This window comes from Bombina bombina, chromosome 10, assembly GCF_027579735.1.
Source record: "Bombina bombina isolate aBomBom1 chromosome 10, aBomBom1.pri, whole genome shotgun sequence".
Lineage (NCBI taxonomy): Eukaryota > Metazoa > Chordata > Amphibia > Anura > Bombinatoridae > Bombina > Bombina bombina.
The window spans coordinates 196,159,581-196,182,692 of record NC_069508.1 but is presented as its reverse complement, the minus strand read 5'-3'; the positions used below and the strand labels follow the sequence as shown (position 1 = coordinate 196,182,692).

General features: G+C 37.3%; 1 protein-coding gene across 1 annotated transcript in view; it reads left to right on the top strand.

Annotated features, from left to right (window-relative positions):
• Window positions 1-696: 696 nt before the first annotated feature.
• Window positions 697-23,112, top strand: part of FYB2 (FYN binding protein 2) — a gene marked incomplete in the record, with an annotated part of 262,855 nt that continues 240,439 nt past the window's right edge. Inside the window, 1 exon segment of the mRNA XM_053693621.1 lies at window positions 697-803. Coding sequence (XP_053549596.1) covers window positions 801-803 — 3 coding nt within the window.

Below are 23,112 nucleotides of genomic sequence, written 5' to 3'. Positions count from 1 at the left end.
GAATTTAAAAGTGTCTTCAAATGGCCGGCTCTATCTGAATCATGCACGTTTATTTTTGACTTTCCTATCCCTTTAAGGATGACCTTGGATTAGAGCAGGTAAAATAACCATGGTTACTAATCATCTGATTCTGTCACCTGTGCGCAGTTCAGAGATCCTCACAATGTGTCCTGTTAGGGAGGTCTGAGCACAGGTTTTAAAACCAGTGCGCTATCTGAATGATGAAAAAAAAATGTGGGTTTCATATCGTTTTAAATTGTTGGGGGTGAAGGTTTAAGGGGGCAGTGCAACATTTAAATATTCCCCTGTTTCTGAATATATGTAAATATATGACCCTTGAGCAAAATATATTGTTACTATAAAAGAATAGAGTTTTGCTTCTATAAATATATTTTTTGTAGGATTGCACCATGCCTTGTGATAAAAAAATATTTCAACGCGGATTCTCATTTAAACATTTTTCGGCATGCCTGATATACATTATGTCTGAGATTAAACACAATGATTAAATAAAGAAACTATATTAAAAAAGCACCCAAAATGGATGCACCTCTGAGCCAAAACAAATGTTTAATTTCAAAAGGCCAAAGTAACAGGTGCAATTAGTCCACCTGAGGAGGAAGTTAAAGAAAGAAAAAAAAAAAGGATTCATCAAGCCTGAGGCACGAAACAGGTTTTGTTTAAGTAAAAGGAATTTACAGCGTAAAAAAAGAGAGTGTAATTCTGCAAACATAAACAAAACGCTTGCTCGACACCTGAGTTAGTTCTGCGAGGGAGCCGGACAGAGAAGAGATCACAATATGGTAATTAAATAGATATTTATATGAATCAGTTATACTTAAGCTTGTATTTGATTTATGTTTATTTTAGAAAATATCTAGATAGAATGTTTTCAAGTGTCATTTTGTTTACCTTTATTATGTCATTTTCAAAAAGGCTTACACGTGAAACCATTTATAGTTTTCACAATATCATTTTAATTGTAAACGAATTCCTGTTTAACCCCTGCATAAAGCTTACAAACCTGAGCTCCTGTCACCTCAGGTGAGAATATAGCTGGTGAGCGAATGAGACGCAGGTATACCGGGATATGTTCCAGTCACATTTCATATCCTCCAGGATTACAAATTTGACTATGTTTAGCCCTTTTGAATGAGTTAAATCCACAGTAAACAAAGGGGATTTGTTTAAAAATAAAATGCTCCAACCTTTACACTATCTCATAGCTTTTAATAAAAATAGTATAGAAGTGACACTTTTGGCTGCAACTTGCTGTTTGAGAGAAAAAGGGTTAAGTGTGAATTTGAACACAAACTTCAAAATGGTAGTTTATTTTCACTCTGTTTTTATATGAGTATTCTTTTTCAGAAGATTCATTTAAAGGGACAGTCAAGTCAAAATTAAACTTTTATGATTCAGATAGGGTATGCAATTTTAAACATCTTTCCAATTTACTTTTATCATACAATTTGCTTTATTCTCTTAGTATTCTTTGTTAAAAGCTAAACCTAGGTAGGCTCATCAACTAATTTCTAAGCCATTGAAGGCCGCCTCTTATCTCAGATAATTTTGATAGTTTTCAGAGCTAGACAGCACTAATTCACGTGTTCCAATTGGTTGAGTTATTTATGAGTCGGCACTGATTGGCTAAAGTGCAAGTCTGCCAAAAGAAGTGAGATAAGAGGGCAGTATACAAAGGCTTAGATACAAGGTAATCACAGAGGTAAAAAGTTTATTAATATAACTGTGTTGGTTATGCAAAACTGGGGAATGGGTAATAAAGGGATTATCTATCTTTTTAAACAATAACAATTTTCAAGTAGACTGTCCCTTTAATGTCAAACAGAGTCCCACACATCTGTTTCACCACAGAAGAACCTTTTTAATCTATATTTATTTTTTAATATCTGCATTGATCACCACACACAGGTCAAATATAGACTGGTTGATAACCTTGCTGAAGAGAAAGTTATTTTAAAGAATATATCTATATATAACAGAGTAATCTCATCTATACAAATGGAAATACATACATAAAGTGCATGGTGTAATACTTCCTTAAGGGTGTCTAGAAACATCATATTATAGAGATAAATAAAATGCTATAATGCAATCAATTATTTTATTTTTGCATAAATATTTTTGTTTAATGGCTGCCAAAATACTTAAACACATAGTTAATGTATCTGGCAGAATGGTCATGCCAGCAACCATGTGGCCCTAGGGATACTAAAGGGGCTGAAGGGCCAGGAGTCTAATTTAAACGCTCCTGTGAATATAATTCAGATGTCTGTAATCTGAGGTGTCTTATGATTCTACAGAACTAAGAGTCTGATTTGAGGTGTAGTGAGGGTATGGGGCTGCAGAGTTTGGCCTCTGATATGTGGTGTGATGAAGGTATGGGGCTGCAGAGTTTGGTCTCTGATATGTGGTGTGATGAGGGTATGGGGCTGCAGAGTTTGGCCTCTGATATGTGGTGTGATGAAGGTATGGGGCTGCAGAGTTTGGCCTCTGATATGTGGTGTGATGAAGGTATGGGGCTGCAGAGTTGGGCCTCTGATATGTGGTGTGATGAGGGTATGGGGCTGCAGAGTTGGGCCTCTGATATCAGGTGTGATGAGGGTATGGGGCTGCAGAGTATGGACTCTGATATGTGGTGTGATGAGGGTATGGGGCTGCAGAGTTGGGCCTCTGAAATCAGGTCTGATGAAGGTATGGGGCTGCAGAGTTGGGTCTCTGATATCAGGTGTGATGAAGGTATGGGGCTGCAGAGTTGGGCCTCTGATATCAGGTGTGATGAGGGTATGGGGCTGCAGAGTTTGGTCTCTGATATGTGGTGTGATGAGGGTATGGGGCTGCAGAGTCTGGTCTCTGATATGTGGTGTGATGAGGGTATGGGGCTGCAGAGTTGGGCATCTGATATCAAGTGTGATGAAGGTATGGGGCTGCAGAGTTGGGCCTCTGATATCAGGTGTGATGAAGGTATGGGGCTGCAGATCTGTGCATCTGAGGCATAATGAAGGTATGGGGCTGCTGATTTGGAGGTCTGATTTGAGGTGTGATATCGAGGTAACTGTAGCGCTGTAGGGCTAGGAGTCTTACCGGAGATCTTTTCATTATTATTATTATTATTATTATTATTATTATTATTATAATTATCAGGTCTTATTTAACAAATGAGTCTGGCATGCTGCCTTACTTAGCACTGCATATTAGTGTTGCCAGCCTCTAACACATTAGAGCATTTTATCATTGCACTATTATGACCCTGTGATGTGTGTATGGGACTGCAGAGTTGGGGTTCTGATTTTACGTGTATTGAGGTGTAGGGCTGTAGAGTTGGGCACCTAATTTGAGGTCTGATGAGTGTAATGGACAGCAGAAATAGGTATCTGATCTAAAGTTTGTTGTGGCATTGGGCTGCAGAATTGGGTGTCTGATATGAAGTGGGATGAGGGTATGGGTCTGTAGAGTATGGAGGTTTGATTTGAGGTGTGATGAGGGTATGGGGCAGCAGAATTGGTGCTCTAATGTGAGGTGTGATTTGAGTATGGGGTTGCAGAGTTGGGTGTCTGATTTGATGTTTGAGCAGGGTATTGGGCTTGCAGATTTTTGTGTCTGATTTGACGTTTGAGCAGGGTATTGGGCTTGCAGATTTTTGTGTCTGATTTGACGTTTGAGCAGGGTATTGGGCTTGCAGATTTTTGTGTCTGATTTGACGTTTGAGCAGGGTATTGGGCTTGCAGATTTTTGTGTCTGATTTGAGGTGTGATGTGTTTATATGGCTACAGTTTTGGGGGTCTGATTTTAGATGTGATGTGGATATGTGGTTGCAGAATTTGTCAGTTGATTTGAGGTGTCGAGGGTTTAGAGGATCTGAAGCTTGGGGTCGGATATTGGTGTGATGTGGATATTGAGCTGCAGAGTTGGGGGTCTAACTTTGGGTGTGGTGTGGAGATGCATAACTAGGAGTCTGATTTGAGGGTTGATGTAGGAATGGGGCTACAGAGTTTGGGTTCTGATCTGAGGTGTAATGGGGGTATGGGGCTGCAAATTTGTGGTGTGATATGGATATGATCCTGCAGGCTTGGTGGTCTGATTTAAAGTTTGATGTGAGTATGGGGCTGCACTGTTGTCTGATGAGAGCTGTGATGAAGGTATGAGGCTGCTGATCTTGGTGTGGGTCTGATTTAAGGTGTGATATCATTATGGGGCAGCAGAGTTGAGCGTCTGATATGAGGTGTGATGTGGGTATGGGGTTGTAGAGTTGAGGTCTGATTTTGATATGTGATGAAAGTAAGGGGCGGCAGGCTTGTCAGATTTAAAGTGTGAAGTGGGTATGGGACTACAGAGTTGGTTTTCTGATTTGAGGTGTGAATATGTTGTTGCAGAGATAGACATTTGACTTGAGGTGTGATGAGGGATTTGGGTTCCAGAACTGGAGGTCTGATAATGTGATATGGTTATACAGTCACAGATTTGGGGGGTTCATTTTAGGTATGATTTGGGTATGGAACTACAGAGTTTGTGATCTTATTTGAGGGTTGGTATGGGGATGCTAAGTTGGGGTTAAGATTTGAAGTGAAATGTGGTTATGGGCTATAGAGTTGGGTATCTGATATGAGGCATGATGTAAGTATGAAGCTGCATTGTTCAGGTCTTATTTGAGGTGTGATGTGGGTATAGGGATACATAATTGGTGGTTTGATTTGTGATGTGATGTTGGAATGGGGCTACATAGTTTGACATCTTACATGAGGTTTAGTGGGGATATGGGGCTGCACTGCATAGGGTCTGATTTGAAGTGTGGTGCATGTATGGTACTGCATATCTGGGTGTTGATATGAGATGTGATAAGAGTATGGGGTACAAAGTTGGGGGGAATGATTTAAGTTGTGGTATGGGGCTTCAGAGTTAGGGGTTTTATACAAGGTGTCATGTGAATATGTGGTTGTAGAGTTGGACATCTGATTTGAGGTGTCATGAGGGATAAGAGGTTTCAGAGCTAGTGGTCTGATGTTGGTGTAATGTGGTTATGGAGCTGCAGATTTTGGGGGGGGTCATTTTAATTATGGTGTGGGACAGATAGCTCAGCATGCTAATGCACTGTGGATGAGCTCTGTAGCAACCCGAGGGTTGCAGGTTCGATCCCCGGCAAGGTCCACTCAGCCTTTCACCCTTCCAAAGTTGATAAAATGAGCAGCGCCTTGAGACCCTTACAGGTGATTAGCTGCGCTTTACAAGTACCCAATACATACATACATACATACATACATACATATGGGACTACATAGTTGCGGAATCTGATTTTATGGTTAAAGAGACAGTCTACACCAGAATTTTTATTGTTTTAAAATATAGATAATCCCTTTAATACCCATTCCCCAGTTTTGCATAACCAACAAAGTTTTATTAATATATTTTAAACCTCTGTGATTATCTTGTATCTAAGTCTCTGCAAACTGCCCCTTTATTTCAGTTCTTTTATAAGACTTGCAGTTTAGCCAATCAGTGCCTGCTCCCAGATAACTTCACGTGCATGAGCACAGTGTTATCTATATGAAAAACATGAACTAACACCCTCTAGTGGTGAAAAGCTGTTAAAATGCATTCTGAAAAGAGGTGGCCTTCAAGGTCTAAGAAATTAGCATATGAACCTCCTAGGTTAAGCTTTCAACTAAGAATACCAAGAGAACAAAGCAAAATTGGTGATAAAAGTAAATTGGAAAATTGTTTAAAATGACATGCCCTATCTGAATCATGAAAGTTTATTTTGGACTAGACTGTCCCTTTAATGTTGGTGTGGGTCTACTTAGTTGGGGTTAAGATTTGAAGTGTACTGTGGTTATGGGGCTATAGAATTGGGTATCTGATATGCATAGCTAGGTCGCTGGTTCAAGGTTTGATGATGGTATGGAGCTGCAGAGTTGGGGGTCAGATATGAGATGTGATATGACTATGAGTTTGGAGCTGCAGAGTTGGGCATCTGATATGAGGTGCGATGTAGGTATGGGGCTACAAATATGGGGGCCTGATTTAAGATGTTATTTGGATAAGGGGCTGTAGTGTTGGGGGTCTGATGCGTGGTATGACGATAACTAGATGAGTGCAGGTTGAGTGGTCTTACCTGACATCTTTTCTTTTTTGTTGATGATGATGATGATGATCATCAACAATTAATACATATAATAATTATTAAAGCTAATTAATTCTACAAATGAAGCTGGCTGACTTTAGAAGTTTGCATATTAGTGTTGCCGAGCTCTGTTTAACACATTAGAACATTTTTATTATTATTATTATTACTATGGCCCTGTAAAGGTACATAACAGTTAATACAATAAACAAGTCTCTTTATACAGTTGACTTGGAGATGTGTAAAAGCAAATAACTTATCAGTCAAAATGTCTACTGGCTATGTTGTTTTGGAAAATTCACTTTGTGTAGAGACTGAAGGAGTCACTTTGTGAAGAGGCTGCTTATGAGCAGAAACAGCCCTGTAATATGTATTTTAACTATATCAGTCCTTGAATGTAAAATTTTTATTTTGAAGAAACCCGTGTTAAACAGGAGCTAAAGAGAGTAGTGTTGTTGTATCACATTGCATTGTTTAAGGGTTGTGAAAGTCAATATCATGCTGGGGGTCGATTGGGGGGGTCAATATCAAGCCCCTAAATAAAGGCAGCTTTAGTCCTTTTTTTCTTTAACGGCATCAAATGGACATACACAGCCTCAGGAAGGTGTGCTCCATACACTGTGCATAGGTCATACTTATCGATCTGGGACTTGGCGCCAATCTCTGCATTTAAAAAAATAAAATAAAGCAGAAGTTTTTTTTCTTTTAATCAAACGGCTAAATTTCCAGCAACAGATTATCTGAAACTGCAGACATCCCAACTGTCCTGATTTGAAAGGAACACCCCCTAATTACCTAATTATTAGTTCTGTCTCTCTGAGACAGCAATTTGTCCAGATTTGCAGGATTTCCATTAACCCTGGCCACAGACCACCCAGACACGCCCACTGACCACCCACACACACCCACAAACCACCCAGACATGCCCACTGACCATCCAGACACACCCACAAACCACCCAGACATGCCCACTGACCATCCAGACACACCCATCATTATAACTCATCATTATAACTACTATCCCTCATGACCCTGCCCCCTCCAGAGTCCCTAATACCTAGCCGGAAATGTTGTCACATTCAAAACTGTGTGAGAGGCTATTAAAAGGATGGATTAAAGTCAAAATAAATATTAAAATACTTTTAAACTACTTGTTATCAAATTTACTTTATTCTTTTGGTATCATTTGTTGAAGATTAAACCCAGGTTGGATCACTGGACCTCAGGAACATGCATTTGTCTTTAGACAGCAGTGCTTGCAGCAATATGTGTAGCAATGTTATACATTATTGCAAACATTGCTGTCATCGGGTGCTAAAGAAACATGAACGCTCCTTTTTAAAGTTTTTTTTTTTTTTTTTTAAATTGTTGCTCTATCCGAACCATGAAAGTTTAATTTAGATTTTCGTCCCTTTAAGACATTCTTTGCACATGAATTAGAGAGTATTTCAAAAAGTATTGTTCTGTGCGATGTTACTAGTTTTATGTTCACACCATTAAGAGCTTTACCCACAATAGTATCAGTTATGTCAATTATGAGAGGTGCCTGGAACATTACTAATATACTTACAGCATAAACTGTAAGTAGGTTCTTTTTGCCGCACGAGTAGAACTCTGAGGAAAACCAAGGGCTATTTGTGTGTGTGAATATGTATGTATTAGTGATTTAGTGTGTTTGTGTGTGTGTGACTGTGTATGTATGTGTGTGAGTATTAGTGTGTTAGACTGTGTGTATATGTGTGTGTATGTATGTATGTGTGTTTGTATATATATATGCGCGTATATATATGTATGTGCGTGTGTGTGTAAATGTGTGTGAGTATTAGTGTGTGTGTTTACATCTAAGAATAAACAGATTGCCTGTATCATTTATGGAGCCTAAGCCAAGAAAGCTGTTTCTCTAACAAATTTTGCTTTTAACCCCTTTACGACCAATGCCTTATAGGGTACAGTGTATTTATGCCCTTAAAGAGATAATCTAGTCAAAAAGCAAGAATGTAAGCTTAGGAGACAGCCCATTTTTGGTTCAGCACCTGGGTAGCGCTTGCTGATTGGTGTCTAAATGTAGCCATCAATCAGCAAGCACCACCCAGGGTGCTGAACCAAAAATGGTCCGGCTCCTAAGCTTACATTCCAGTCTTTTCAAATAAAGATACCAAGAGAACAAAAAAAATTAGATAATAGGAGTTGATTAAAATTGCTCTATCTAAATCATAAAAGTTTAATTTTGACTAGACTATTCCTTTAAAGAAAAACGCTGTACTCTGTATGACTGCTGTGTCCTAGCCTGTCACAGAGCAAGTCTCACTGATAGTAGTGAGATTGCATGAGTGATGCACTGCAGAAATAGCATAATATAGGCCACCCCAGGCTAGCAATCACAGGGACATGGTGTGTGAGGCAGTACAGCGATGCCCAAAAATGTGCCCCCGGCTATATGTAATCATCAAAAGGAACCCTCCCACCAGCTTCTAAAAAACAAACAATTATTTTTAATACGAGTTATAGACAAGTTAATTTATATATATATAAGCAGTATAGAGGGATCATCAAGGAATCCTCTATACTGCTTATGCAATTTCTGGGCAACAACCATCACAGCCTGTTTGGGATGGAAAATATCCCAAAATCTTGCATAAACCTTATACTTAACACCATCCGGAGACAAAGATCTTCAAGGAATCCTCTACACTGTGCATAATCAAGGCGACAACCATCACAGCCTGTTTGGGAAGTTAAATACCCCAAATTTCTTCACAAAGTTTTTACTAAACAACACCAAGAGACGTTTAATTCACCAGCACAAACACCAATTTGTTTTTGTGCTAAAATAAAGAGATTTTATTTTCACTAATCACTGACATTTGCTTCATTTATTTACTTCATTGAAAGGCATCTACCAAACCCCTAAGAGGTGAAACTTGTCACCCAACCCCCTTCTAACAGGGAGATTTTATTTCTTGAAAAGAAATGCCTCAATTGTCACCACACAGAAGCCAATTATCTTTGATTTCTAAATACTACCATACTCTACAGAGGAGAAGCAGAGACACTACACAGACTTCTCAGCAAAAAGGTGAGCCACAAAAAAGTTTTTTTGTACCTTGCTGTAAATCAGTACTTTTGTGTTACACCTTACAACTGTGCTCCCCTTTATGTTACTCCCTTTCTACAAGCGCTATAGTCTGGTACCCCCTAGATACTATATATATAATTCATATGCAGTAAAAAAATTTTTTTACAGGGCTCAGCAACGAATGTGGTAATAAACAAAAAAATCATACTACACATTTTATGACAATAGGCACTTAGTCAGGAATCTAGTAAAATCTCTTTCACCTGTATTTAAACAGTCACTCTTTTTTAACTCGTTATATTCCAAAATGGAATACTGTGGGATTGTTTTATTAAAGTGCTGAAGGACATAATACGATGTAGCATATCATGTCTGCCGAACATCGATAAATGCAGACAGCTTACGCTATCGGCATTTATCATTGCACAAGCAGTTGCTGTGAATTGCTTATGCAATGCCCCCCCTGCAGGTTTGTAGCCAATCGGCCGCTAGCAGGGGGTGTCACTCAGCCCAATTGTATAGGATCGGGCAGATTGATGTCCGCAGCCTCAGCGAAGGCGGACAAGTTATGGAGCAGTGGTCTTTAGACCTCTGCTTCATAACGTCTGTTTCCAGCGAGCCTGAAGGTTCTACCTCACTACCATAAAGTTCTGATTTGCAACCTATATTATACCTATATGTCTACCGATATTTGCTATTAATTGATAAGGATTGTATCTATACAATTATAAAATTTCATATACATTTTATATACTTTATATCAAAGGCTGTAATCCGCTACATTGTATTCCATTTTGGAGTATAAAGAGTTAATGAGTAAAGTTTAAATACAGGTGGAAGAGATATTACTATATTCCTGACAAAGTGCCTATTGACATGAAACGCCTAGGAGGATTTTTGTGTTTATACCACATTTGTTGTTTGTTTGTTTACTGCATACTAATAAAATACCTTTTTTAATAATACTTCCCCTTTTTTTGCTCTGAGATCACATGTCAAAAATAACAAGCCATTGGTTAAAAGTGGTTTGTCTTGACCCCTCCTCTTCTCTCCCAGTGAACATGTGTATTACAAAAATGTTACATTTAATTTTATAAAGTTTATTTATATATTTTTTGTAATATATTTTATTTTAATAAAGTTTTTTTTTTTTTTAACTTATTTTATTTTCTGCCCTTGGCAATAATAGGGTTAACAAAGTGTCAAAATTCCTCTAAGTAAATATCCCGGGGTTTCTAAATTCTAAAAGTATATGCATTTGTGTTGCAGTTTTGGATTGGGCGACTGCTATTTAGCTTACAGTCCAAGGACAGTAATTAGTGTTGATGAAACAGTCTATTTCAGAATTTTTGTTTACAAAGATAGATAATCCCATTATTGCCAGTCTAACTAACGTGACCCATATCTTTGTTTTTTTTTTTATTATCCACACAGGTTTTTAATTGTTACCTTATTATTGCGGCACCTACACGCCCATTATTATTAGTGATTCTGTTTTTACTTCCAATCACTAGCTATTATGTTATGCTAGGTAGCGTTTGTACACAGTGGATTCTGTATCTCACGTATCTAGTTTATTTTATTACCATTCCACTAGGTCACACTAATAGAATTACTCATACGCGTATTTTTTTGTATATAAAGTATTGATTCACCATTTTGCAGGGTGTCATATACATCAATATTTCACATTTATATCGCACCATCACTATTATAGCATATTTTATCCCTAGTGATTTTAGTGATTTTATTTTGTATATCTTTACCAACTGTTACGTCATTTTTTCATTTAATTATTTTATCACTTTATGATTTTATCACCTTGTTCTGAATTATAATTACATAGTATATTCCATTTACTTTTTTCTTTTAGAGGTATATATACACGTGTCCACTGTTGATTAATTCCCACTAACCATTAGTACCCCACCACATATTAAGGAGTCACACACCTTTATCACATATATATAGAACTCCAGTGATTGACTATTTTGCAGGTTAGAAGTATCCTTCAGTGACCCCCACAATTAATTTTTTGTCACGTGTCACTTATCTATCATCACTTTACCATCACACAGTGCATGTACCAACACTCTATTCCTATATTCACATATCGTTTATTTGATTTTTTGTTGACATTCTATTAATGTTATCAGTTAGTGAAAGAACCAATAAGAGACTACTGTTGGTCTCACATGTAGCCACTTCCAATGTAACATCCGGTGCGGGGGATTCTATAGATGATCTATCCATCCACGCCCTTTTTTCTAGGCTAGAAGAATCTATCAACACCGAATGTCAACATTGGTTAGATTCTGAGACGCTACAAAAGTACTTAGACAAGAAACAAATACCACGGGGTCTAAGATTATCTAAAAACTGTTCCTTTAAAGATAATTCGGCCATTTTAAATAAGTGGGAGGAAGCCTTGAGTGACTGTTCTTTTATACTTATGAAAATACTTATTTCTCATAGGAAAACACTAATAGAACAGATCACCAAGGAGATTGAGAACATACAAATGAGTCTAGAAAAATTTAAAAATTCACAATTATATGATTAACTCAATGATATGGTTTTAAAAAAGACAGATTCATATCAAAAAGATCTGATCAATGTTAAAAATAGGAAAATTATCAGGGATGAAGAAGACTATTTGAAAGGTGAAGTTTATAATTATAACAAAAAGAAAATAAATCAATCTTTAGGAGGAATATCCCAAGGCCCTACCACAGATGACCAGACCTCACCTATTAACTCTGGTGATGATTGGACTTTGGTATCCCACCATAAAAATAAGAACAAGAATAAAAACAAGAATAAAAATCAAAGTACCCTCAACTATCCAAATAATAATTCTAATGCCTCTGAATTGAGAAATTCAGATAGATATGATTATCAGAATACACGTTATTATGACGATTATTATAATGAAACATTCCCACGGCACAATGATAATAGTTTTCGCCCTAGGTATCAGTCCTCAAACAATTATTATGGAAGACCAAAAGATAACTATACACATGAAAATTTTGATTCATATGCTAATAGGGTTCGTGAACATACCACACATAGAACCCCTGGATATGCACCCCATTATAGAGATTTAAGACCCAAGGGTGATAATTACTATAATAATTATCAACAACATGGTAGAAGATTCAATCAGAATCAAAATCATCAATAGTATGATAGGAGATATGAATTTAATCACCGACAATACGATAGGAGACCCAATTTCAATCATGAGAGGTCAGATAGATCAATCAACAATGTAGGTGGTCAACATTTAGGTATGACCAATCAAAACAGGCAACATCCTAACAAGATTAATCAAGAAGAGTATCAGAGAATACCCAGTAGAGATAATGATAATCATCATCTTAACCAAGGTGCCTCTAACAATTCCAACACAAGACAACCTAACACCAATTCACCAAATATTTTTTTAGAGCAGGGACCATGCATGCCATCTTGGAAACAGAAGAGTATATCCAGTTACCTAGAGCCTGTAGTGTCGCTTACAACCCCACCAAAAAGGGAAAAGACCTCACGGCCAAGTGGACGTAGAGGATGAGGAACAGCCCTCAAAGAGGCAAAACTACAGGCACTAGGTAAAGGGATACACAATCTCTCATCACATAAACTTAATGATGATGAGGTGAGAATTTTAGGCAGAGGCCTATCTTTTTGTCCAACCAACGAACACAACATTTTTTCACTATTCGTAGATTTGAACAGATTTACTCAAAAATTATCAATACAAAAATATTTTGCAGAGAAAAAATTAAGAAATGATACTGGTATTCCCATTATTACTGATTCAATGGATCCCAGACTAAAAGAGACACAAATTCCAATATTTGAAACTGATTCTTTAACTGACCAATTATATGAAGGTTTTATACGAACCCAGTTTAGAAATAAATCGAACTTCACACCACACCTACAGAATAATGCCCACATTGAAATCTTTAGGCAATTAGTAGGAGAAGATTTAGAACGAATTTTTAAAAACAAAACCAGAATGATTAATAACAAAAATAAAATTAAATTTAATCTTTTTCCCAATGAGCGTAGAGCTATTGATAGCCTAAAAAATGATAGATCCTTAGTTATAAGACAGGCGGATAAGGGGGGCGCCATCGTCCTCCAAAACTTGGAGGATTATCTTATGGAGGCCCGTAAAATTCTATTCGATACTACATACTATTCAAAATTAAATCATGATCCGACCAAACAGTTTGCAGGGATTCTAAAAGATATTGTTGAATCAGCATTTAAAGAGAACATAATAATAATAAAAAAAAAGATTTTCTGCTGCCCAAAGAACCAAATTTGGCATTTTACTATCACTTGCCGAAATTGCACAAAAATCTGACTTGCCCGCCAGGACGGCCCATTATCGCGGGCATTGGCAGCCTCACTGATAATGTGTCGTCCTATGTGGATTTTTTCTTGCAAAAACATGTACTGGGTCTCGAATCGTATATTCGAGATTCCAGTGATCTAATTGATAAACTTGATAAAATTGAGATTACCCCAGACCTATTGTGGATAACATGTGATGTTCAGTCGTTGTATTCAAATATTCAGCATCATTTAGGCTTATCATCAGTATCCGAATTTTTAAGAAATTATATCTATCTGCCGGATGCCCAATGTGACTTTATTTTACAATTGATCTCTTTTATTTTGAGACACAATTATTTTTTGTTTCAAGATTAATTTTTTCTCCAGGTCAAGGGTACTGCAATGGGCACCAGGTTCGCCCCAAGTTATGCTAACCTGTTCATGGGTTCATTTGAACAACAATTCATCTATGAGGGCATTTTTGGGGCGAGCCTGATGTTCTATGGGTGGTACATAGACGATATGATTTTCATCTGGAGGGGCGATATTACGTCAGCCAATATGTTTGTTGAGTACTTGAATTCGAACGACAGAGGCTTAACCTTCACTAGTTCCATACATCATGAAACCATAGTATTTCTGGATCTTGTATTGAAATTTGAAGGTCCCAAAGTCACTACTGTCACCCATTTCAAAATGGTAGACTGTAATAGCTATTTAGATTTTACCAGTCACCACTACTTCCCATGGAAGCAAAATGTGCCATATGGTCAATTTAAAAGAATTCGTCGAAATTGTAATACCCTGGTGGATTATGAAGTCCAAAGTATGACACTAAAAGAACGTTTCAATGAGAAACATTATCCTCCACATATTATAGAAAAGGGCTATAAACGAGCCAAGGAAGATAAAAGAGAAGATTATTTTAGGAAAACTAATACAAAGCCAAGAAAAGATGAAAATGATTTTATGGAAAAATTCACCCCCTTCATTACTGAATACAATCGTCACCATAAAACAATACGTCAGCTAATAAATAAACATTGGAGAATTCTCCAAAAAGACCCAATTTTGGGGAAGATTTTGACTGAGAAACCTAATATAGTCTATAGAAAGGCACCCAGTCTTAAATCGATGTTGGCCCCTAGTAAGGTGGTCAAACATAAAACTAAGATTAATGGCCACAAGATAGGTTCATATAGATGTAAGATGAAAAACTGTAAATTGTGCACTAAAATCATACATAAACAAACTATGTTTCAATCAAATATCACAGGCAAACGTTTCTCTATCATTGGCCACATCACATGTGCATCTAGATATGTAATATATCTATTGTCTTGTGTATGTGGGGTCCATTATGTAGGCAGAACCTCTAGAAGACTCAGTATCAGATGGTCAGAACATCTGAGAAATATGAAAAAGAATTTAAAGAACCATAGTGTCCCCAGACACTGTAACTACCATCATAATGGCCACGTCGAATGTTTCAGTTTTTGCCCAATAGAATTTATTCCAACATCACACCTATATAATAGGATGTCCAGATTAAGACAGAGGGAGACTTACTGGATCCACACCTTAGGAAGTCTCCATCCCAATGGCCTTAATCTTAATATTGATTTGGCAGCATTTTGAAGAAATTTGTGTGGTCCAGTGAGTCTCTTCTCCCATGGTTTTTTTGTTATAATAATCTCATCCCTTGTAGTTTTATAGCTTTATGAGGCAATACACCATTATCAGCCACCATCCACCATTTATTAATATTGAGATATGCTCCTCTTGGAAGGTACCCGTAACAATTTTTTATAAGTGGTAGTGTTTCACTAATAGTTGATAATAATGTATTATTTTAAACATAAATAGAACAGTTAATTCCTAGTGTCATCAATTTATTTCTCCACCTATATTATGGGGTCCCTGAATTTACACTTGCATATAATTGGTATGTTTCTGTCCAAATTAATGCTGTCATATCAGTAGGTACATATTATTAACGAGGTACACTCCCAAAAGGGAAGGTTCATTATATTCACTTTTTATTGTTAATGTTATATGTATATGTCATGTAATATAATTACCAATGGATGCTAGATTATGTTTTATATATTATTGTTTTAATGATTATGTATCAACTGTAGTTGTTTTAAATCGGCCAATGCTGGTGATGAACCGGTTAATTTTAGAACAGGAAGACAGGTATCACTTGTTGGGTACGCCCCCTAACAGGTGTTCGTTAGGTATTTATTGTCAGCAAGGGCTCATTATAACACAGCCTGATGAAGCGGCATATCTAGTCGGGAAACGCGTTGCTGTTGTTTTCTTCTTTTTAAAATAAATACAGACGTTTTTATATACCTGTCCGATCCTGTTGTTTTTACCACCACATACTATCCCCCTTTGTAAGCCGAGACCTGCTGCCTGTGCCCGAAGCGGTATACCTGATATCTTCAGTGACAGTGTTCGGGTTTGTTTGGAGACACACGAGGCCAACAGAGGTGCTTACTGATTGGTGGACGGGGAGTGACGTACGCTCACGGAGGTGTGTCAGTCAGGCGACTCCTACTAGTCCCCACCTGCGCTTTGAGGCACGTCATCCGTGCCGCCATTCTTGTGAGTATCTGGATCAGCGGGGTTATCTGGCAGCGAGGGGCTCATATTTTAGTATACCACGATACTGTTTTATGGTTTGGGCGCCTCTCTTCTCTTCCTTTCTCATAATCCCATTATTACCCATTCCAAAGTTTTGTTTAACCATCAGTTATATTAATACACTTTTTAACTTCTGTGATTATCTTATATCTAAGCTTCTGTAAACTGCCTCCTTATCTCAGTGATTTTTACAATCTTGCATTTTAGCCAATCACTGCTGACTCATTCATAACTCCACAGGAGTGAGCACAGTGTTATCTATATGACACACATGAACTAGCACTGTCTTGCTTTGAAAATCTAAAAAAATGCACTTAGATTAAGGCTACCTGCAGGAGCTGAGAAACAGGCAGAGAGTTTTAAAGATGATAAAGTATATTAAAGGGACATTCTAGTCCAAAAAAAACTTTCATGATTCAGATAGGGCATGTAATTTAAAAAAAATTTCCAATTTACTTTTATCACCAATTTTTCTTTGTTCTCTTGGTATTCTTAGTTGAAAGCTTAACCTAGGAGGTTCATATGCTAATTTCTTAGACCTTGAAGGCCTCCTCTTAGGAATGCATTTTAACAGGTTTTTCACCACTAGAGGGTGTTAGTTCATGTTTTTCATATAGATAACACTGTGCTCGTGCACGTGAAGTTACCTGGGAGCCATCACTGATTGACTAAACTTCAAGTCTGTCAAAAGAACTGAAATAAAGGGGCAGTCTGCAGAGGCTTAGATACAAGATAATCACAGAGGTAAAAAATATATAAATATAACTGTGTTGGTTATGCAAAACTAGGGAATGGGTAAACAAGGGATTATCTATCTTTTAAAACAATAACAATTCTGGTGTAGACTGTCCCTTTAATATAACAATGTTGGTTGTGCAAAGCTGGGGAATGGGTAGTAAATGTGCTATCTATCTTTTTAACAATAACAGGTTTGGAGTAGACTGTGCCTTTAAATTAATAATTCCATCTTTGTAGTATTAAGCCTATGTATGCTATAATTTACATGGAAACATAGACATATTGGGTATTCCTAGCATCAGGACAACATCAATAATCCTTTTTTTTGTGGGGGTTTTCTTTAGCTTAAACTAGTTTAGTTTTGTAGAAATTGTTATAAATAAAGTTGCAAAAAAAGTGTTTTGTTTTGTTTTTTTTCACATTAATTTCTATTTATTTTTACTTGATATCCCCATATAGGGTATCACAAGAAATACCTGTTTGTTTAAAAGTTGTATATAATATGCAAGGGTGCATGTGATGAGAGAACTGTGAATACCCTGTCTTTAAGGGTTTAACGGTGGTTAAATGCGCTAGGCAAGGAATGTTTAATAATTAAAAATATCTCACTGGATCTATACATGTTTATTTTTTTATTTTATGTCCCTTTATATTTTAAACTCAGAAATTTACAGAAAATCTGTAAAAGCTAAAAAATGTAAAGCATGCAGACTTTCACGTAATTCTAGATAAGTAGCATTTCCCATGCATCCAAGGTGAGAGGTGACGCAATGTAACCATTTTTTAAACCATTTTAAAGTACTTTAAAACAAATGGTTTAATTTATTTATTTTTTGTTCCATTCATATTTATCTTATTTAAGGGATATTATACAGTTGTCCTTTCAGTTAGGAAGCACATATATAAAATCCCAATAACACATCCACTAGAGGTTAACTTCGCTACAATGGTGAAAAACAGGCTACCTTAGTGGTCCATGAGGATCTATGATGGGATTTTCAATGTACTTTTAATTCATCAATGGTAAGCAAAATTATAAGCACTACAACTTGGTGTTCTCTTCAGAGATTTATGTTGATTATATTTCCATCGTTGGCCACCCATTACCACAGCAATATTAACTTGTAAGTTCCATCTGTTGGATGGTGCATATAAAGATACCACATTGAGTTTCCATTTTTGAGGCTCCACGGAAAGGGGTGTTGGGAATATCAGAGGCAACTAGTATGGGAGAACCGCCATACAAACATCCAGAAAAGGAAACGGCTATGTGCAGTTACAAGCTGTGAAAAAAACACACTGAGTGTCCATCCAGCCGTAAAGGTATTCGATTGAGCCGCCCGCTGTGGTGACATCACCGCCGATGTGCATTTCACCCCTCACGTGACTACAGAATCATTGGGTCTTCCTCAGGGCAAACGTTCATTGGAGGAAAAAATTCCAGCTTATTTAGGGTACAATAGTGAGCATAATTGGCTCTTCGTTCTTTTGTATCCTCCAATTAGATAATCTCCAGGATGCTTCCCTTTATAGGATCAGTGAAATTATTTGACAGAAAAACCATCTAAAGGTAGAGAATAATATGTTATACTGCTAATACCAACAGTTACGATATTTGATTCTTAACAGATATAATGAAATAACCTAAAAATGTTTAAACCTTTTTCTAATTAACGACAGCTCTTCATCTAAAAATAATAAAAAATTAAAAATAAATAAAGAATATATATATATATATATATATATATATATATATATATATATACAACCTCCTTTCAAGCAGGGGATCTTTACACAACAAACTTCCAACTCTGCACACATCAAACTTCCGGGGTGCTCTGGGTATAAAGAATAGACAATTAAACAGGTCCCGCACTCTCCGTTTTGAAAACACAAACTTCTTTATTTGAACTGTGATGTTTTGGGGTAGTTAACCCCTTCCTCAGTCAGACATAAAAATAATGCAGCTCCCCCCCCCTTTTTATACTCTCAAGTATCACTGTGAATATGGATCACCTGCAGCATTCTCAGTTGTGCTTAGAGGATGCTGCAGGTGATCCATATTCACAGTAATACTTGAGAGTATAAAAAGGGGGGGGTGAGTTGCACTATTTTTTATGTCTGTCTGAGGAAGGGGTTTAATAAAGAAGTTTGTGTTTTCATAACGGAGAGTGTCGGAGAGTCATATCCAATGACTCTGCAACATCCCAGCCCTGGGTGCTGGGATGTTGCAGAGTCATTGGATATTTACCCGGTCCGGTCTTGGAGTGCAGTCTCCTTCCGTGTCTTGTATTTCTCTGGGTGATTACATATACCTGTGCACCCCTCCCTTATTCCCAGTTTGTTTGGCTTTGTAAGCACGCATTGTGTGGCTGTGTTAGGGACTCAGGCAGTGGAAAGGACTTTGACGAGGTGCCTGAGCTTTTCCCATTTGGCCAGATGCGATAACTAACCTTTCCAGTTGTGTTTTTAAATCTTAGCTGTGAGCTAGCTGGTGAGTGCTGGGTATTTTTATGTGTTGTGTGTGTGTGTGTATATATATATATATATATATATATATATATAAGTTCATCTTAGTATTGACATATTAATTTTAAGGCTTTTCATTATTACACTGTGCCAGCAGATACGCTAATGGGAATGCAAAAAGTTTAGGTTAAATTTTTTCTTATCTTCTAAACTTAGGTGATAGAAGGGTTATACACGTAACCCTCAGTTTACGTCGGGGTTAGGTTCCAGAAGGAATGGTTGTAAATCGAAACCATTATAAATTGAAACCCAGTTTTTAATGTAAGTCAATGGGAAGTGAGGGAGATAGGTTCCAGGCCCCTCTCAAAATTGTCATAAGTAACACCTAATACATTATCTTTAAAGCTTTGAAATAAAGACTTTAAATGCTAAACAGCATTATAAACCTAATAACATAATCACACAACACAGACTTCACTTGCATTTTTCTGCAAACAGTTCTTTCTATGCATTCCAATCTGGACTGATTTATAGACAGTAAGATCTTGTTCCTTTGAAATCTGCTCGATAGCTCAAGTCTGGTTAAACTGATTAATTTCAGCTTGCTTGGCTTTGCTGCAGCACAAGCAGACAGCTCCACCTACTGGCTATTTTAATAAATGCACTGCTTCTCAATGCTTTTCAATAGCAGTCACATGACTGGAAAAAAAGATTGTTATTCTGAAACGGTGTAAATTGAGCTGTTGTAAAACGAGGGCCACCTGTAACAGCATCTACAATTAATAGTAGCCGTAATCCTAGTAAGAACTGCAGAACCCCAATTCATAATCTTTCTCTCAGCTTAGAGAAATGCTGCAAATTCAAACTTTTCGTTAATGCCATTGGAGATTAGAGTGTTTAATTTATACATCCAGATTTTTTTTGAGGAGGATGTTATCAATATTACCTCCCCTTACAAAAAGACAACAAACCTCAATTCCTATGACTCTTAGGTCATTTGTAGAGCAATTATGAGTTTTTGCAAAGTACAGTGCTATCCCACAATTAATTTCACCCTCTTTTGCTTTCTTTATGTCATCCCTATGTTCTGTTACCCTATCTTTTAACATCCGTCTAGTTTGTCCAACATAGAAAACTAGGCAACTGCAGTGAAGGAGATAGATTACATTTTTAGATTTGATTAAACAATGTTGAGACCCTGTAGAGAGATTTGTTGTGCAACTTATGTATCTGCAAAATACACAATGTCCACATTGGAAACAACCTTTTATTCTTCAATGCTCTCCTAACCAATCACTTTCCTCCTAGACTTTTCACAAAATAGCTCCTGACTAGTTTGTCTTTCAGAGAGGGTTTTTCTCTAACAATTTTCTCTATAGCTTCATCCGCTTGCAAGAGGTTGAAGCTATAGAGAAAATTGTTGGAGAAAAAACCTCTCTAGTTGCAAGAAGAGCCCAGAATCTGAAAGGCAAACTAGTCAGGAGCTATTTTGTGAAAAGACCAGGAGGAAAGTGATTGGTTAGGAGAGCATAGAAGAATAAAAGGTTGTTTCTAATGTGGCCATTGTGTACTTTGCAGATACATAGTAGGCACAAAATAATTCTCTACAGGGTCTAAAAAATATTTAATCAAGCAGTTTATTAACTGCAAAACTGAAAATGTAATCTATCTCCTTCACTGCAGTTGCCCGGTCTTCTATGTTGGAAAAACTAGACAGATGTTAAGATAGGGTAACAGAACATAGGGATGACATAAAGAAAGCAAAAGAGGGTGAAATTAATAGTGGAAAAGCACTGTACTTTGCAAAAATGTACAATTGCTCTACAAATGACCTAAAGAGTCAAAGGAATTGAGGCGTGTTCCCTTTTTGGAAGGGGAGGTAACATTGATAACATCCTCCTCAAAAAAGAGACTGCCTGGATGTATAAATTAAACACTCTAATCCCCAATGGGCCTAACGAAAAGTTTGAATTTGCAGCATTTCTCTAAGTTGAGAGAGAGATTATGAATTGGGGTTCTGCAGTTATTACCTGACTATGATCATGGCTACTATTGATTGTAGATGCTGTTATAACCCTTCTATAACCTAAGTTTAGAAGATTAAAAAAAAATTTAAGCTGAACTTTTTGCATTCCCATTAGCGTATCTGCTGTCACAATGTAATGATGAAAAGACTTAAAATTAATGTATCAATACTAAGATGAACCAGTTAATGTGTGTGTGTATATATATATGTATATGTGTATATATGTATTAAGTAGAGAAGACAAGCACTCCAGATAACAAGTCACAAATGCCTGGGGTGCAACAGACAGAATTTGTAGAAGCAAAAGAAGAGTGCACTCACCAGGATTTTTCAAGGGTTATTTCCTAGATTGTGAATGTTTTCGGGGGTTTAGCCCCTTTCTCAGACATACAAAAAACAAATGTGCAAATACCAACACCAGACATCCTTACATCAGACCGACCATCCAATCACACGCTCTCCAGGGTAGGGTGCCACCCCCTAGATGACCTCACCACTCCTGGCAATGAGTGTGAATGGTCAGAACATATGACATAAATATAACAATACATATGTGCAGAACATAATAAAGCAGGAGTACATTCAGCCAGAGTATATCTTACAAGTTAAATATATATAAAAATAAATGTGTCAGAATAATAAGACAAGTCCTGTAGGCTACAGGATCCTCATATACCCCCAGAGCTGTGAAGTCTAAATAGAATCCATATACATTCTAATCGGCAACAGCAAGGGTTAAATATGTGTGTATATATATATACTCTAAATAACAAACTAAATAACAAATTTTACATTTTATGGAGAGTGGGCCTGCAGCAGCGATCAAGAGTAAGCATGAAACACACAATCAATAACACAACGATATAATAAACATTAACAATGTGGGGCCTATCTATCAAGCTCCCAATGGAGCTTGATGCCTCGGGTTTCTGGCGAGCCGGCAGGCTTGCCAGTAACAGCAGTTATGAAGCAGCGGACACAAAGACCACTGCTCCATAACCTGTCCGCCTGCTCTGAGCAAGCGGACAGACATCGCCGGTAATCAACCCTATCGAGTACGATTGGGTTGATTGACACCCCCCCTGCTGGCGGCCTATTGGCCGCGAGTCTACAGGGGGCAGCGTTGCACCAGCAGCTCTTGTGAGCTGTGAACTATTATCAGTGTGTCCGTATTTTATTAGGTTCTAATGTGCTACCACTCAGTGCTATGCCCAACTCATCATAATGCAATCTGCAAATATGAGAGTGCTAAGTATATGCAATATGCATGGGGATAACGGTAAAGCTACCTGTTCCTGGGCTGTCGGTCGTGCAGTCAAATTAACAGAAGAGTATAAAAAGGAAGTTTACATGAATTATGGCATGAGTCAGACCCATGTCTAATAGCAATATTATAAAGTCCTCTATAGTAATTGCTCAACAAGATACTAGTTTATAATTGTCCAAGTCAGATTGTGTGTAGCCCAAAGCCTAAATGTAAAATATATAAAGCAACAGAAAATTACAGTATGCTGAGAAGAGAATCCATTTAGCTCTGGCATAGGGATGTATAGTATCCTAAGACAGTAACTGTTAAGTAGAGATACAGTAAATCAAAAAGAACCAACAGAATAGAAATGCACCTGATCAAATAAACTGCAGAGATCGTAATTGGATATAGAT